At 54.2% G+C, this 16,779-nt stretch overlaps 2 protein-coding genes across 4 annotated transcripts; one reads left to right on the top strand and one right to left on the bottom strand.

The window, feature by feature from the left end:
* Positions 1 to 16: 16 nt before the first annotated feature.
* On the top strand, positions 17 to 4,882 carry ZNF526 (zinc finger protein 526). 3 transcript variants are annotated; one of them, XM_058280327.2, is made up of 2 exons: positions 17 to 121; positions 2,212 to 4,882. In XM_058280327.2, the coding sequence occupies exon 2, from the start codon at positions 2,245 to 2,247 to the stop codon at positions 4,234 to 4,236; it is 1,992 nt and encodes a 663-aa protein (XP_058136310.1). In that variant the 5' UTR covers positions 17 to 121; positions 2,212 to 2,244; the 3' UTR covers positions 4,237 to 4,882. The 3 variants fall into 3 exon arrangements, with proteins under 3 accessions (XP_058136310.1, XP_058136312.1, XP_071065385.1); XM_058280329.2 differs by having other exon boundaries at positions 30 to 426; XM_071209284.1 differs by lacking the exon at positions 17 to 121 and adding an exon at positions 2,013 to 2,118 and having other exon boundaries at positions 2,212 to 4,276.
* A 2,588-nt stretch (positions 4,883 to 7,470) lies between these two features.
* Positions 7,471 to 16,619, bottom strand: GSK3A (glycogen synthase kinase 3 alpha). Its single transcript, XM_058280331.2, has 11 exons — positions 16,237 to 16,619; positions 14,359 to 14,546; positions 12,890 to 12,973; positions 12,606 to 12,716; positions 10,931 to 11,061; positions 10,732 to 10,838; positions 9,688 to 9,785; positions 9,513 to 9,608; positions 8,709 to 8,895; positions 8,287 to 8,379; positions 7,471 to 7,676 (listed from the first exon to the last, which is right to left on the bottom strand). The coding sequence occupies exons 1-11, from the start codon at positions 16,514 to 16,516 to the stop codon at positions 7,603 to 7,605; spliced, it is 1,449 nt and encodes a 482-aa protein (XP_058136314.1). The 5' UTR covers positions 16,517 to 16,619; the 3' UTR covers positions 7,471 to 7,602.
* Positions 16,620 to 16,779: the final 160 nt, after the last annotated feature.

Genomic DNA, 16,779 nt, shown 5'->3' with positions numbered 1-16,779 from the left:
ATTGGTCGCCAAGGCTAAGGGCGCCGCCCAATGAAAGGCGTGGATAGTAAGGGGTCCGACACGCCTCGGGAAGAGGGTCTGTGTCAAGAGCGGCGGGGTCTGCAGGAGGCAAGAAAGACGGGTGAGGGCGCCGCGGGGTGGGCGGGGGAAGAGAGCGTGTAGGCGTACCGGAAGGATAGCGGGAGAACGGAGGCACCGGGGGTGAAAAAGCCTTGGGGCCTGCGCTAGAGCGGGAGCGGCGCAGGGTGGATGGAGAGTGCTCCTTCCCTTGTGTGCTCTGAGCGTTGATTGAGCTCCCGTTGTGTTCGGGACCCTACGCTCCAGCTGCGCCCCCACTCCTTGTCGAGAACCCTCAGGCTGCCGAGAAAATGAATCTGGTAGGAGAAAAGGAATGTGTAGCAGCCAAGTTTAACGTCTAGGCGCCTGGTGAGCTATTTCCTGAAGAACTTTTATTGATCTACTGTTTGAAAAGCCCACACGCCCCCCAGTAGTTCACAGAGAAGATTGTGGGGAGGGCAGGAGGATGCAAACTAGGAAAGTCCAAATTTCAGGTCTCTCCAGCTATATTCTAAGAGGGGCATTTTTATTGGGTGACTATATTATGCAAGCTCTGCACTAGGCACTGCGCCTAGCCCCTGGGGAGAATGGGGCTGTAAACAAGGAAAAATTTAACTCTTAGGCCCCTGGTTGGCGACTTCCAGGAAGATCCTTTATTGACTCGCTGTGGTGTACAGAACCCTAGTTACTAGTACAAATTAGTCAGGGACTTGGAATGGGTAGATAAGGAAAGTTTAACTTCTGAGCTCTAGTGAATCATTTACTCAAGGGGCATTTATTGGTCAACAGTTGGAAGCAGGGCTCTGTGACGGGCTAGTATTGTGGAATTCATTGTCTAATGAAGAGTTAGATATGGTGAGAGGAAGTGGAATGTGTCCAAGGACACTTAAACTCCCAGGGCCTTGAGAGCTACTTCCTGAAGGGAGCATTATTCAGTAAATATTTACTGAGTGCCTACTGTGTGCTGAGCATCGTTCTTGGCACTGGCACATCAGTAATGAACAGACTGAAATCCCTGTTCTCTGGGGCTTAATATGAGTAACTCTTTTATGCAGGTCTGTAAGCTGGACTCCACTTGCCCTCTGGCACTAACAGATGAGTTTTGGAAAAGATGGAGAAGGTGGGGATTGGATTCTGGAGGGGGAGGTGGGGAGTAATTTGCCGAAGGGACTTTGAACCCTGGCTGTATGAAGGGGCCTGGATTGGGTTCAGCCCATATATGTAGAAGGGGAGATGAGATACATGGAGGGAAGTTTAAAAGTTAAAATCCCTCTTCCTGGGTCAGTGGTTTTGTTGATCATGGGGGCTCCTACTATGAATCACACCAGCCCTGCCTATAAGCTCTCCATCTGGTGAGGACCACAGAGAGAACCATTCCAATCCCATGAAATTTACTATGGTAGAGACCTCAGAGGATACCATAGGAACCCCAAGAGGGACAGAGCAGCCACCACTCTGAGGATGTAAAGTGGTTGTCAGAGAAGGCTTCACGAAAGAGATGCTGGGTTGGAGTTTGCCAAACAAGAAAAGGAAAGAAACTTTTTGCAGAGGGAATAGCAACATCAAAGACTTAGGATCCCAAAGTAACATTTCTGGAGAAGTCTACAAGTAAGGGTTTTAGTTAACTTTTATCAAGTGCCAGGGACTTTGTGATCAGTACTAGTTTTAACCCTATTTTCAGTTGAGGAAACGGTCTCAGAGAGAGGAAGTAAATATCAGAGCTCTCATTCAAGCCCAGGGCAGTCTGGTGACAGGGCCTGTGCTCTTAATCGCTTTGTTTTGCTACATCTCTGTGTGTATATATAGGAGGAGGAAAGGTGTTGCATAAAGAGGAAATGGCACAAGCAAAGGCTGAGAGGCCCAAAGGGGCATGGAGTGTTCTAGGAAAGGGTATGACTGGCGCTCTGGGTTAGGTAGGCCCCATCAGAGGCCAGATTGAGGAGTGCTGTCTCTGCTGCAGATGCCTGGCTGCCACTGGGCAGGTGGAGGCTTCTGAGCCACAGAATCATTGAAGACTATGACATAATCATTGGATTCAGACTTACCGATTGATAGAGGCTGGTGAGTGATGAGTAGAGCAAGGGAACTCCTAAGGCCTTCCCCCTTTCCTTCTGGTTCCTGGTCTCTCACCAGCCCCTGACCTTTTTTCTCCAGACACTGCCTTTCCAGGCAGAGTTGGTGGCAGAGATGGCTGAGGTGGCTGAAATGCCAGCACATATGTTGCCAGAGGCAGAGGAGATGTCGATGCAGATTTCTGAGGAAACGGCAGAGATGTCAACAGAAGTGACCGAGATGAGCCCTGGGGAGGCCCTTGCCTCCTCCCTCTTCTTCCAGCACCACCAGTTCATGTGCTCTGAGTGTGGTAGCCTCTACAACACCCTGGAGGAAGTCCTTGCACACCAGGAGCAACATGTGCCCACTGTCGCAGAGGAGGCGGCACTGACCTCCCAGGATGCTGACTTGGAGCCAGAGTTAGCACCAGGACCCCAGGATGGGCCTTTCCAGTGTGGTGAGTGCAGTCAGCTCATCCTCTCCCCCAGTGAGCTTCTGGCCCACCAGGACGCCCACCTCCGGGAATCTTCCAGCCAGATCCAGTACCAGTGTGGGGACTGCCAAGAACTGTTCCCCTCACCTGAGCTATGGGTGGCTCATCGCAAGGCCCAGCACCTTTCTGCAGCAGCAGCTGAGCCTTTAGCGCCCCCTTCTTTACCACCCCCAATACCACCTCCACCTGAAGTCAAGATGGAGCCTTATGAATGCCCTGAGTGCTCTACCCTCTGTGCCACCCCTGAGGAGTTCTTGGAGCATCAAGGCACCCACTTTGACTCCTTAGAGAAAGAAGAGCGCAATGGGCTAGAGGAGGAAGAGGAGGAGGAGGAGGAGGAGGAGGAAGATGATGAAGAGACAGAGGAGGAGGAGGAGGCAGCAGAGGCTGGTGACAATGCTGTCGGAGGCACCAAGTCTGCAGCTAGCCAGGCCCAGGGCTGTGGGGATTGTTCCCAGCACTGGACCTCAGCAGGGGCACGCCGGCGGCACCGACGGGCATCTCGTGGCCCAGCATCAGCTGCCCATCCCTTCCACTGCAGCCAGTGCCAGCGCAGTTTCAGCTCAGCAAATCGGCTGCTGGCTCATGGGCGGGCTCACGTGGGTGGCACACACGAGTGTACAACCTGCTCCAAGGTCTTCAAGAAAGCATCCTCGCTAGAGCAGCACCTGCGGCTGCACCGTGGTGAAGCCCGCTACCTTTGTGTGGACTGCGGCCGCGGCTTTGGCACAGAACTCACACTAGTGGCCCACCGGCGGGCCCACACCGCCAACCCATTGCATCGCTGCCGTTGTGGCAAGACTTTCAGCAATATGACCAAGTTCCTCTACCACCGGCGCACTCATGCCGGCAAGAGCGGGGCTCCCCCAGCTGCAGCTACAGCCTCCGCAGTTGCAGCTGAGCCTGTGCCGCCACCACCACCACCCCCAGCCCCACCAGCCCAGCTGCCCTGCCCACAGTGTTCCAAGTCCTTTGCCTCTGCCTCCCGGCTCTCCCGGCATCGCCGCGCAGTCCATGGGCCCCCTGAGCGGCGGCACCGCTGCGGCGTTTGCGGCAAGGGCTTCAAGAAGCTGGTTCACGTGCGCAACCACCTGCGGACGCACACAGGTGAGAGGCCCTTCCAGTGCCACTCATGTGGCAAAACCTTTGCCTCTCTGGCCAACCTCAGCCGCCACCAGCTGACCCACACGGGCGTGCGTCCCTACCAGTGCCTGGACTGTGGCAAGCGCTTCACGCAGAGCTCCAACCTGCAGCAGCACCGGCGGTTGCACCTGCGGCCAGTTGCCTTCGCCCGCGCCCCCCGCCTCCCCATCTCCGGCCTCTATAACAAGAGCCCCTACTATTGTGGGATCTGCGGTCGCTGGTTCCGCGCCATGGCCGGACTGCGACTGCATCAGCGGGTCCACGCTCGAGCCCGGACCATGACACTGCAGCCGCCCAGGTCACCGCCTCCTGCCCCGCCCCCACCCCCTGAGCCTCAGCAGACCATCATGTGCACCGAGCTGGGGGAGACCATTGCCATCATTGAGACATCCCAGCCGCTGGCACTTGAGGACACACTGCAGCTGTGCCAGGCTGCCCTGGGGGCCAGTGAAGCCAGTGGGTTGTTGCAGTTGGACACCACCTTCGTGTGACACAGCTGAAGGACAACAATAAAGGGATTTGGTTACAACAGCAAGTGTGGGTACCTCTGGGGAGTAAGGGGATCACCCCTCTGGCAAGCTGATCTGGCACTTACCGTGTACAAAGGACACATGACCTCTTTTACCCACTGAGTCCTCAGAACAGCCCTGCCAGGTGTCTGTTGTCACCTTCCTCTGCCTGAGGGAAACGGGAGCTCTAGCAGCACGATGCGATCTGCCCCAGGTTCCGCCACTGAGCTGCATAGCAGGGTGTGCCAAGGCTCCTTGCACCGCGTCACCCTGGCACCGAGCATCATCAGGTAACTTTACTGGACCGACTGGGTGCTGGGTCAATGCTGGACACCCCCACATACCTCTCCAGATCCTCTGCCTGTCCCCCCCCCAGTCCTAGCCTTCCCTGGACTTTGGATACCCAGACTTGGTCCTCCCTGTCGGGAGAAGGCACTTGACTGCTCTGGGCTTTCTTGATATCAATTGTGATAACACAGAAGAGCAATCTGTAGGTACCCAGGCACCCAGCTCCATCCTGGGTGATGTTGGAGACCTAGGAACAAGTCAGACATGGGCTTGGCCCCCCGGGAGCATGTGCAGTCTGGTGGGAGGCAAACACATAAGTACAGACAGCCTTGGTCTCTGAGTGCGTCTTGTGTTCATTCAGTCTGTGTGTCCTAAGGCTTCCCTCTTTCAGGCTGGGCAGTGCTGGTGGCCCAAGATGAGTAAGGCTCTAAGCCCAGCCCTTGGGCAGACAGATCTCAGCACCCCCTGCCTCCCACAGGATCCTCAGGGCTGACATGGGGATGTGCAGGGACAGTGGAATCCCAGAGTAGGGGCCATAACTCTGTGGTTAGAGGTCAAGTCAGGGAAGTCTTCCTAGAGGAGGTGGTCCTTAAAAGATAATAGGAGGGGAGTAGGTGTAGTTCAGTGGTTGAGCGCCTGCTCTGCAAGTATGAGATCAGGTTCAATCCCCATACCGCCTAAAAAAAACCAAACAGGATTCTGCTAGTGGAAGAGGAGGATATTCCAGGCAGGTGGCACTGCAAGAGGAGGCTATGTTCTTGGTCTATTTGGAGACCATCCGATTATCCACAGCTGAGAGAATGGCGAACATGTGATTGCCTGGTTGTGACAGGCCCCACGCTCAGCACCACGTGTGAATTAGGATCCCACCAGGCAAGGAGCTGGATTTCAACATTATTCCCCCTGGACAGATGAGGAAACTGAAGGACAGAGTCTTGCCCAAGGTTTCACACACAGCTAGGCTGAGGCTCTGCTAAGGTTTGAACCCAGTTGGTCTCTCAAGCCCATGTTCATAACCAGTTTCATGCTAAGACCCAAGCCCCGGGGGAGGTGGCAGAGAACTCATTGGATTCCAAGTGGAGGAAGAGAGCTGTCACGGCAGTGGGGATATGATGGGGCCTCGGCAGGTTGAAAGCCTTGAGAACAGGAAAGGATCCCCAATTTTCTCATTGGTCACCTGGGGGGTGACAGTCCCTGCCCCCCTAAGTTGGAGCAGATGATGTAGGTCAGGGCTGTAGGGAGGTGTGCTCAGCAGGGCTAGGAGCTGTCAGGGAGGGGGGCCTAAACTAAGTCTGGGACACCAGACTAAGTCTGGGGCAGTGGGAGCCTAAAAGATTAGAGTGAGGGGGGTAGGGCAGGATCATAAATGGGTGTTGGATCAGGGTGGAGGCCAGTGGGAGGTTGGAGAGGGTTCAGGAAGAAGACAGGAGGGCCAGAGCTGGGGCCGAGGCAATGGGGATGGGGATAGGGTGAGGGACACGCTGCGTGATGGAAGTGGCAGGCCCTTGTGGCCTACCTGATGAGAGTGGTGGAGAGGAAGGGGCCTGTGGAGCCCCAGATCCTCCCCATCCCAGTCTACCCACGTAAAGTATTCACTTTACAAACAAGGTAAAGTCCAGATGGTTTTAGGCAAGGGAAAGATGGAATGTTTTGAGCAGTACAAAGCTGCCCCTGGGGCTGGTAGAAGCAATGGGAGAGGCCCCACGCCCCACAGGAACACTCCTGAACTCTCTCTGGTACATATTAGAAACTTCTTCCCTTTCCCGCAAGTAGAACCTAGTGAAGGCTGCCTCACTGCTCCTTCCCAGGCCCCCTCCGCCCACACCTACTACCTGGGCCTTGGGGAGGATGCCTCTTCCACCACCTGTGGCTCCTACCAGGTTGAGAGGGGGAAAAAAACAAACTCTCTGCCTCCACTTTCCCAGGGTTGTTGCGTCACAACACCCCTAAGAAGTGACGGATGGCTCTCCTATTTTAAGATGAGGAAGCTTAAGGATCTGCTACAGCTTGGAGATGTCTTTCTGTCCCTGGCTGCCCTGAGACTGTGCAAGCAGGCTGTCCCCTCTGGGCCCTGAAGAGGCAGGCTGCCTGGGCTGTGGGAAAGCCCTCTGTTCAAATCTCAACTCTGTCACTTACACTCTGTGGCCTTAACCTCTCAAATCCCCAGTTTCCTTATGAGTCATCTGAGAACAACAGTCCGTCCCACCTGAAGCAGAAGCCCAATCCTGCTAGGTCTGCAGGGCAGGCTCCCCCAAGCCTCTTGATGCAAGCCATACCCAGATTATCACTAAGCACGTTTTGCAGAGGAGAGAGCTAAGTGCGAGAAAGGTGACAGCCCAGCTGGGTTTCACTCACACCCACTCCCCTAGCCTGGATGCAGCACATTTCCTGCCCTAGGACAATCCCCCCCAGGAACCCGCTCACCTCTGTGGAAACAAACTGCCAGAGAAGAAGCCAAGTTTTCATGCCAATAATTTATTGAACGGAGGTCTGTACACAGGCAAACCTTACTGTGGAAACTACGATGTTGGGCGCTCCTCCCACCCCAACCCCCAGCCCTCCAGGGTGGGGAGAGGAGAGAGGAGCCCTTAGGGGCAGAGGGAGACATGGCTTGGGAGTGGGGAGGAGCCAGATTGGATGGGGCAAATCGACGTTTTCTTTAAGAAAAAAATTATAACAATCTATTTACACCTGGAGGCCAGGGACGGGAGAAGGAAGCAGGGACTGGTCTGGTTCTATTTACAAGGGACACTGGAGGGAAAGGGGTTTGGAGAAGGTGGAAGCTGGGGAGGGGAGAGGGAGCCGAGGGGGCGGGAGGGCCTTAAGCCTCCAACCCCCTGTCCTGCCTGCCTTCTCTTCCCTCCCCACAACCAGTTAAAATCCTCTTAAAAAGCCCACCACGAGGGTGAAGCTGGTGAGGGAGGCCTGGAGGTAGGGACAGGAACTCATTTACCTCTGTCCCCTGGGCTAGGGGCCCAGCCAGGGCAGGAGCATGGTGGGCTATGGCTCCCTTCCCAGCCCTCCTTGGGGCTCCCAGATGGAAGGTGGTTGCCGGGGCCCTCAGGAAGAGTTAGTGAGGGCTGCTGTGGAATCGGTTGGCTGCCGGTCTGGGCCCAGCCGCGGCTCACCTAAAGCTGAAGAAAGGGAAGAGCGGATAGTTAGCTTTGCCTGTCCGATCCCCCCAAGAGGAAGAACTTAGGGTGAGGTGCTACTCTAGAAGTTGCAAACTGTCACTTTTGGTCTGGGTTTGCAAATTCAAATGCCAAAGGGCCAGGCTGGTATTGTAATTGCCTGAATCACACCAGACAGCCAGGCCCCACACGAAAGGGGGCAGCTCCAACTCAGCTCTACCTGACTGCTGCCACGAAGAAAGGCTGGCCCATTGTTGCCGAATCTGATTTTCTTTCTTCCTCAAAAGAAACAGGAAATCTAGATTTTTACATGAAATAGTGCTAATTTTTTAATGTGGACAACAAATTCAACATTTTGTTTTGTGCAAGCCACATACATTTCAGTGCTTTCCCAATCAGCATCTTAAATACGAACGAACACAGGCAACAATGCCCTAGGAAGCTGGTCTTCCACATATTATAAAATAGGATTCCTATACCATTAAATGTAAACAATCTTAAAATACCTGTGGGAACTCAGGGACTGTGAGAACACAGCCCCACACATCCATTTCAGAAATGTCACTTTCTGAAGTGACATCAGCAGTCACATCAGCAGAAGATGTCAACTCACCTTGTGAGGACGAGGTGAGCGTGGTAGAGCCTGCTGAGGACCGCAAGTGTGGAGGGATGAGAATGGCATTGAGAGATGGTTGAATGGAGAGTTCTAGAGACAGGAATCGACATGCCCAGTCAGGATGGAGCCAGGGCACCTGGAGTCTCAATTAGGGTTTGGAAGGGGTGCCAAATGGGGACCCAATTAGAGGCCAGTTGTTTATGAATATTTTTAGCCAAAGAACTCTTTCAATGATATAGGAGAAAGAGCCCAGTACAAGGAAAGTGCTATTGAAGCAGGTTCAGTTCTCCCTGAATCAGGGCATCTCCCCTGAGCCCCAGATCTTCATGCACCTCTCCTCCCTCAGCTCCCCACTCCCATCTTTGTCGTCAATTTTTGGCTGCCCACCCAGCTCCCCACATTCCAGGCTGTGCCCTCACCACCAGGACTGAAATTGAAGAGGGGGGGAAGTGGACGGTTGTTGGGGAGCTGGGTTCCAGGACATCGCAGTTCATCAAAGAAGCTGTGGGCGCAAGCTTCCAGTGGGGAAAGCCTTGAGGAGGGGGTGTACTCTAGCAGGCTAGAGCAGAGCGCGATGGCCTCAGACGGCGTTCGAGATTTGAACACCTAGGGGGAGGGGGGACATGGGTCAGGAGGGCTATATGCCACCCCCTGTGCCTGGCACCACTGCAAAACCCACCGCGCCTACCTGCCTGCCTCCCACAAACCCAGTTTCCAAAAGAGGAAACTGAGGCACAATCACTGAGAGAGGAGTTTGTATTCAGTAAACAGCCAGCTCAGGTCCCATGGCTATTTGGATCCTGCTGTGAATCTGTTTCCCCACCACAAAAACAGGAATCTTAGGAGTGAATGTAGCTCAAGTGGTTGAGCGCCTGCTTCCCATGCACGAGGTCCCAGGTTTGGTCCCTGGTACCTCCTAAAAACAAATAAAAACAATTCTCATTGGGGAGCAGATGTAGTTCAGTGGTTGTGCACCAGCTTCCCATGTATAAGGCCTGGGTTCAATCATCCCCAGTACCTCCTAAAAACAAAACAAAACAAAACAAAAAATGAGAATCTTGAATTTACTTGTGGATCCTCAACTTTTACTGTTGAAGATTCCAGGCTTTAAAATCTAATAAATTTTAAAAATCGAACTAAAGTTACTGACCCACTCCCTGGAAAGCTGTTCAAGGGGGACCCGGCCTTCAGCCAGGCTGCCTGAGCCACTAGCCCTGCCCTACCTTTGTCCAGGGGTGGGCTTTAATCTGGGGGAATTTGAACTCTGTGTAGTTAGGGTTCATCTCTCGGATCTGCTCTCGGGTTGGTGTTCCCAGCACCTGTAGGGAGAAGGGCAGGTCTGAGATGTGGTGAATTTCTCAGCCCTGCACCCCCTGCCCACCCTGGCCCTGCCCTCACCTTAATGATCTCCACTAGCTGGTCCACTCCACTGTCCCCAGGGAAGATGGGCTGGCCCAGGAGGAGTTCGGCCAGGACGCAGCCAGCTGACCACACATCTGAAGGTGAATTGGGGGAAAGGAGGGTCAGGGCTAGTGAGCAGTGCCACCGTGTCCCTTCCCTCACAAACACTTTTATTCCTCATCACTGTCCTGGGAGGTGTCATTTGCTAGGCTCAGAGAGGAAGCAACTTGCCCAAGGACCTACACAGCTTAGGAATACTGGACTTCTAAGTCTGCCTACCTTCACTGCACTCTCCAGTCTAAGTTTCTCTGCCACTAATGCCAGACTGAGCTAAGCCCAAAACTGCCAACCGACCTAGAACAGTGTTCTTTTGGCCACAGGAAGGTAAAGCCTTAAATTCTGGGCTGCCTTTCTCATTTCCAAGCCTCTTTCCTGCCCATGGGAAGAGCTGTAACCCACAGATCTCACCCCTCCCTAGTCTGTAACTTGACCTCCAGAGCACAAGTTACACCTAAGGACCATACAGTTTCTGCACACTGCTGATGAATGTTCTCTTCCAAACCCTGTCATGCTCATTCCCTTACTCCAGCCTTCCTCTCAAGCCTGGAAGGTGGTGCTGTGATCCCCACCAACAGGGAAGGAAACAGAGGCCCTGTGAGCAGGTCATGAGGAAAGCTGGGGGCAGAGGCTTGCCTCCTGACTCCCCCCACCCCAGGTCATCAGGCCCTCTCCCCAGGACAGAACAGAAGGCTGACTGGAGGTCCCCAAGCCAGGATAGACTCTGGAGTCAGGTCAGGTTTTAGATCCCACCCTCCAGGTCCCACTGGTGACTCCAGGCAGTGCCCCCACCATTCTAAGCCTTTAGATTCCTTGTCTGTAAAAGGGGCTAACAGCAGCATCAGCTTCCTAAGTTTGTGAGGACTGAATAAAACAACAGATATTAAGCTTTTATCACTGAGCTTCACATACATCAAACACACAGAAAGAACTGAGAACCTGCCAAGACCGCCATCCTCAGGCCCACCCTCCCACAACTCTGACCGATGGATGAAGTGTAATCAGTGGCTCCAAAGATGAGTTCGGGGGCCCGGTAGTAGCGAGAACAAATGTAGGAGACGTTGGGTTCCCCCCGAACCAACTGCTTTGCACTGTGGAAGAGAAGGGAAAAGTAAGCCCGAGGTAAGGGCTGGGGGTTCCCCCTCGTCCCTTCAGCCACCAGCATGACCCCGTTCAGGCCCACCTGCCAAAATCGCAGAGCTTGAGGACAGCAGTGTCGGGGTCCACCAGCAGATTCTGGGGCTTGATGTCACGATGACACACACCCTGAGAGTGGATGTAGGCCAGGCTCCGGAAGAGCTGGTACATGTACACCTGGGGCAGGCAGGGCACAGCAGAACTCCAGCTCAGCTCTCCACACAGAGCATGATACTGCTCCACCACCGTGGCCTGAGAAGCCCTGCCAGCCCACTTGCCCTGACCTAAGCCTAGGGCTGCCCCAAGACCGCAGGGACACCCTTGCTTTAAACCTTTGGTTCTCAAACCTAAGTGTGCACCAGAGTCACTTGGAGGGCTCACTAACAAAGAGACTCTGATTCAGGAGGTCCATGGTGGGGGGCCTGGTGTGTGCATTCGCACGAGTTCCCACATGTTGATGCTGGTTCTGGGCCATGCTTTGAGAACTACTGCTTTAATCACACATCTCAGTAGAAGCCAGATGAGTAAGACAGATGCATCACGAAGGCCTTGTTAGAAAGCAGGCCAGGGAACGAGGCACTCAGATTTCCCCTTGCCAAAAGCTCAGCCTCCCCGATACCATAGTCGAAACCACCCCCGACCTGACCCCTCTCCAGCTGGATTTTCCTACCCATCTCTGTCCCAGTGTCTAGAACCTAAGTGCCAAGAGAGCAGCCATCTTTGGATTTTTGATCACTGCTGTATCCCCCAGGGTCTAGACCAGTGCCTGGCAGGAAAAACTCAGTTTCTCCATCACACACTGGCCTGCTTCTTTGGCCCCCTCCTCCTTTGTTTGTGTTTCCCTCAGCCAGGGATGCTGCTCCCTCACCACACAGCTAGTCTCCTCCCAGAAGCCTTCCTTGTTCCTTCTCACCCCCAAATCTGGCTGAACTGGGTACATCCTGTTCCCATAATTCCCTATGCTAGCGTAAGGTTGCTGTGATGACGCCTGGATCCTTCAGCAAGCAGAACTCTTCAAGTGTCAGCCAGGCTCAGCATGGGGCCAGCATACAGGCAGCCATAGGACAGAGAACTCCCCTCTGGAGGCGAGGCCTCACAAAAACCACCCCTGGCAGAGCCCACATCGGCTCGCCCAGGTGCTGAGCCTTAAAGCCAGAGGGAGGAAGAGCCAGGCCCCAGGGAACCTCCAGCAAATTCTTCCCAAATCAGGCCACTCCAGCCTCTGTTCTCCTGAGCCTCCCTGGGCTTCATTCATTTACTCATCTGAGCACGTCCTGAGGATTTTTAACACCCAGGGCATGGCACCTGGGAATGAGCCTGCACAGACAATGGCTAAAGATACATTCTGGCTCTGTGGGCACTGGACCATCCTCCAACCCTAGCTCCTTCGCACCCCCCTCTGCCCTATAAGTCCTCTGGACCCTGACCTCAGTGTCTCTCCCTCTGCATTCGTGGTCCCCCCCTTCCCCCTGCAACCTCCTTAGCTCCCTGGTCAGCCCCCCTCCCTGATTCAGCCAGGCCTCAGGTTGGATAGCGCTAGCCCTCCCCTGTATTAAGTGAGCTCCATCTCTTGGGGAAGTATGGGTGCAGGGGCAAGGACAGGGTACATAAGGCCTCCAGAGACCAACATAAACTTGGAGAAGGGAAGCCACAGAGGGCAGAAGGAGCCAGAGCCCCTGGTTTTGTAGGCCTGGGCCCCAGCAGCTTGCCCGCCTGCCCACCTTGACATAGATGACAGGGATGGTCAACTTGGCCTTGGTGAAATGGCGGGCCACCCGGTACACAGTCTCAGGAACATATTCCAGCACCAGATTTAGGTAAAGCTCGTCTTTCTGCAGATAGCAAAGGAGAGGTGTGAGGCAACACTGAGAAGAGAGTGAGGAAGGGGGCAGGGGAGAAGATTTGTGGGGAATGGCAGGAGGAAGACTGGCTCTCATGGGAATGGCAAGCAGGAAAACAGGTGGAGTTAAGGTGGGGCTACTGCCCCCAATCACCCAAGTCTCACCTTCTCCCCACTGGAGTAGAAAAAGTATCTCAGCCTCACGATATTGCAGTGGTCCAATTTACGCATAATCTGCAGCTCTCGGTTCTTGGGAGCAAAGGGAGAGCCTCAGAATTCCACCAACTCTCTCTGCTCCCCTCTCTCCAGCACCACCTCACCACAGCTCCCCACCCCCACCCCGCCTCCAGCCCCTGCCAACCTCACCCCATTCCTACCAGTAGATCCAGACAGCTACTCCCCATGGCCCTATTCCACGACCCTCTGGGGCACCCCCCACCTCCTTACTCCCAGCCAATTCCCCTCATGTACAAGCTGGAGGCCTTTGGGCCAAACCCACACCACAGAAGTTTCCTTAGGCCCACTTTTAAAATTTTTTCACTTTACTGCAGACATTTAAAACTCAAAGACTTCATACATAAATCCAGCTTCTTTAAAAAAAATGAGAAGATCTGGTCACCTGGAGCCTGCCTCCCTGCAGCAGTGGACAAGCAGTGGCCACCCAGTTCACTTTGGTCCCCACCATTCCCTACTGATTCCCACAGAGGCTTCCAGCTCTTTGAACCCCTTGCTTGGATCCCAGACTCCAGGCTTGCAATCCTTACCTTTGGACCCAGGCCTTGGCCTCCCCAGAAGGCCTGGTCTGTGTCCTTCTGCTTTCACTTTTCCTCTCTCTCCGAGCCCCTCTCACTTCTAGGATGCAACTCGAATCAAGTTCTGGCTTACACCCTGGCGCTCCTCCTGCCAAGAATTCTCACTGCCGAGACCCAGGCCCCAAGCTGGTTCCCCCTCCAGCCTCGACTCACTTCTCTATGCAGACTAGCCTAGGCTCCAAAACGCCAGTACTTCAAACACCACTCACCCCTGACTTCCATCTCCTCCATCTTCTTCTATTCCCTGGGCCTCCACCAGCTCACTGAGCATCTTTGTATGAATGAAAAAAGAATACCCCTTTCCAGAGGGAAAGAGCCCTACTTTCCAGAGGGACAGAGCCCTGGACTGAGGCACATGGTTGGCTGGGTGTGGCACAGGGGGATTTCTTCCTTTACCTTTGCAGCCTTCATAACCATCAGTAATTGCCAGACCAACTTCCCTTCTCTTCCAGAGGAAGAAGTGTAATCTAGCTATTAGGGTACAGGGCTTGGGAATCACAGGTCAAATTCCAGTCCCAACATCTGTACTTACTACCTGACCTCAGGCAATTCTCTTATCCAAGTCTCAACACCACCCCCCTTATGTGAACTAAACAATACCTAACCTATAAAGCACTACACAGAGCAATAAATATCAGCTCCCGGGCTCTCCAGATCCATTTCCCATCTTCTATGCATTTCCTTCCCTTTTCTCTCCCTTTCTCCTCTGGGCCATGGTGCTCAGACCTCCTCTGAAATCCCAAGCACCCAGCTCTCACACTGGGACTCTCACCAGTCATGCCCAGTCCCCAAATATCCTTGTCCCCAATTTCCCCCAATTACCTTGAACCTCTTGTCCTGAAGAACCTTCTTGATGGCCACGAGCTCCCCAGTTTCAGCTAACCGTGCCTGGTACACGACCCCGAAAGAGCCATTGCCAATCACCTTGATATCTGTGTAAGCCACCTCCTGGGAGCGCTCTGGGCCCTGGCCTAGGGTGGCTACCACTGTGGTCACCTTCCCACTGTCACCTGGGAGACAAAGGGGACACACAATCGACTGACCTTTCCCCTCTGGCAATTAGCCACTCCTGGGCTTTTGGGGAGAAAGGGTCTCTGCAGGACCTTTGTCCCACCCCTCTCCTTGAGGAAGGAAGATGCTGGAGTCCTCCTGATGACTTTTCTCCTCTCCCCTTCATGTAACCCTAATTCTGCCTCCTCCACTATGTGAGACTATTGACACCTAAACTCCTTGGATGTTCAAGGGTTGGTTAACCCCAGGTTTCCATTAAGCAATAAATCACGGGATCCTCTTAATGTGGGAAAACACTTACACACACACACAAACCCATATTGAATCCCCTCACTCTGGGCTTACCAAACTCTGCCATCTCTGATTCAGAGAAAAGCTTGACCTAACTTCTTCCATTTAAAGGAACAGTAACCTTGAGCCCTGAGGTATTCCTACTCTGGGAAAGCACTTATCTTTGATTTCTCATTCTGGCGGATAGTGACCTTTAAGTCCTCCCCAGTGGAGCTGATAACTTCTCCACTGGTTCCTGCTGACAGAAATGAATGACCTCTCCTGACACAAGTGGTAATGCCCTGCCCCTTACTTTTTGGAAACAGTTACCCCTTACCCAAATACTTTCATGTTAGAAAAGGTGTCCATTTGACCTCATCTGGGTGGTCCAGAGTCCCATACCCCTCCTGTATGGATGGTCTCTTAACAAAGAAGCACCAAATTGTGAGAATGGTGATCCTAATCTCTATTCTTAGATCCTCAAGAATCCCTAAGCTCAAATTCCCAAATTCCATTCTCTTAAGGCAGCAACCTCCAGGCCACTGTTTGGGGACAGTGGCTGCTTTACTTGAGGGGAGCTGACGACCCCTATTCATTTTGGGGGCCAGCAACACCTTCTTTTGGAGGGAGATGACCCTACATTGTGACTTATTTCTGGATCACTAACTCATACCCCAGAATAACTGAGAGTTAACAATCTCTGTGCCATATTCTACGGGAAATTGTGACCGTCCCTCCATTCCATTTTTGTGAAGAGATCCACAAATCCTTGTTTTTTTTAATTTTTTAACAGTGACTGTGAACTTGCAGTGAAAAGTACGGTGACTCCCAATCCCTCTTCTGGAGGGCTGGTGACACCTGCTCTTATTTCTAAGAGGCAGTATTTTAAAAGGGAAGATGACCAGGACCCCAGGTTTGGAAAACTCTGACCATATTCTTTGTAATTCCAAATTCCTGTTTCTAAGTGATGTTGACTTCAACTCCCCTTTTTCTGATGGACAGCAAATTCAGAAACCCCTTTGTGGAAGAAGGTGGTGAAACCTTACTCTTCGTGGTTTTTTTTTTAGGGGACAATACATTCCTAGATCCCTATTTGCAAGCATCTTGGTCTCTAAGGGATGGATGGGACGTTAGATTTCTGGGGTTTTGAGGCCCAAAGACTCAAGACTTAAGTTCTGGAGGAACAAGGACCTGTGACCCCTATTTTTTTGAGGGTTAGTAATTCTGATCCTAACCTCCAAGCGATGATCCCTCCCTCCCCCCAACCCTTTCCTCTGGGTGGGAGAGAGCTCAGATCCCAGTTTGGGAAGGCACAGCGACCTCAGGTTCCTTTCTGGGTGAATAGATAGAACCCGAACGACGTCTGAGGGGCCTGGAAAACCCAGATCTCCACCCGCCAAGAGCGCCGTCAGTACTCACGGCCCAGCTTCACTCCGGGCGGCGGGAAGCTGGTGCCCGCGCCGGGGCCGCTGCTGCTTGTTCCGCCGCTGCCGCTGGGGCCACCCCCGGAGCTCGAGGTCCCCACGCCCCCACCCATGGCCCCGACCGACGCCTTTCCGCCGCCGCTGCCGCCCGGGCCGGAGGCCGAGCCCCCAGGGCCGCCGCCGCCGCCTCCACCGCCACCCGGCTCCGCGAACGAGCTGGTCCGCGCCCGGCCAGGGCCTCCGGGGCCGCCCCCCGAAGGCGCGCCGCCGCTCATGGCGCCGAGCGCAGGCCCAGGCTGCGGGGCTCGGGCTGCCCCCGCCGCCGCCGCTGCTGCCGCCTCCTCTGGGCTCCGGCCTCCTCCAGGCCGCGCCGCTCGGGCTCCGGCTCCAGCCCAGCGCCCGCCGCGGGGCACGCCGGGAGATGCAGTTCGTCTCTCGGGCGCGCCTTCGTCGCCGCCCTAGGCCCGCGGGCAACAGTGCGAGTCGTGTGGCACGCCGGGAAATGGAGTCCTGGGCATTTCGTCGACCGGACGACTGT

The sequence above is a fragment of the Dasypus novemcinctus genome, chromosome 18 (assembly GCF_030445035.2).
Source record: "Dasypus novemcinctus isolate mDasNov1 chromosome 18, mDasNov1.1.hap2, whole genome shotgun sequence".
Lineage (NCBI taxonomy): Eukaryota > Metazoa > Chordata > Mammalia > Cingulata > Dasypodidae > Dasypus > Dasypus novemcinctus.
This window is presented reverse-complemented; position numbering and strand designations above follow the sequence as displayed.

Bases quoted from the DNA above. Each gene is read 5' to 3' on its own strand.
- GSK3A (XM_058280331.2), bottom strand. From the start codon at position 16,516: ATGAGCGGCGGCGCGCCTTCGGGGGGCGGCCCCGGAGGCCCTGGCCGG. The intron at 12,974-14,358 runs GTAATTGGGGGA...TTTGCTCCCAAG, and splicing joins TTCAGGACAAGAGGTTCAAG to AACCGAGAGCTGCAGATTAT. The intron at 9,609-9,687 runs GTGAGGGCAGGG...TTCTCCCTACAG, and splicing joins AGCTAGTGGAGATCATTAAG to GTGCTGGGAACACCAACCCG.
- ZNF526 (XM_058280327.2), top strand. From the start codon at position 2,245: ATGGCTGAGGTGGCTGAAATGCCAGCACATATGTTGCCAGAGGCAGAG.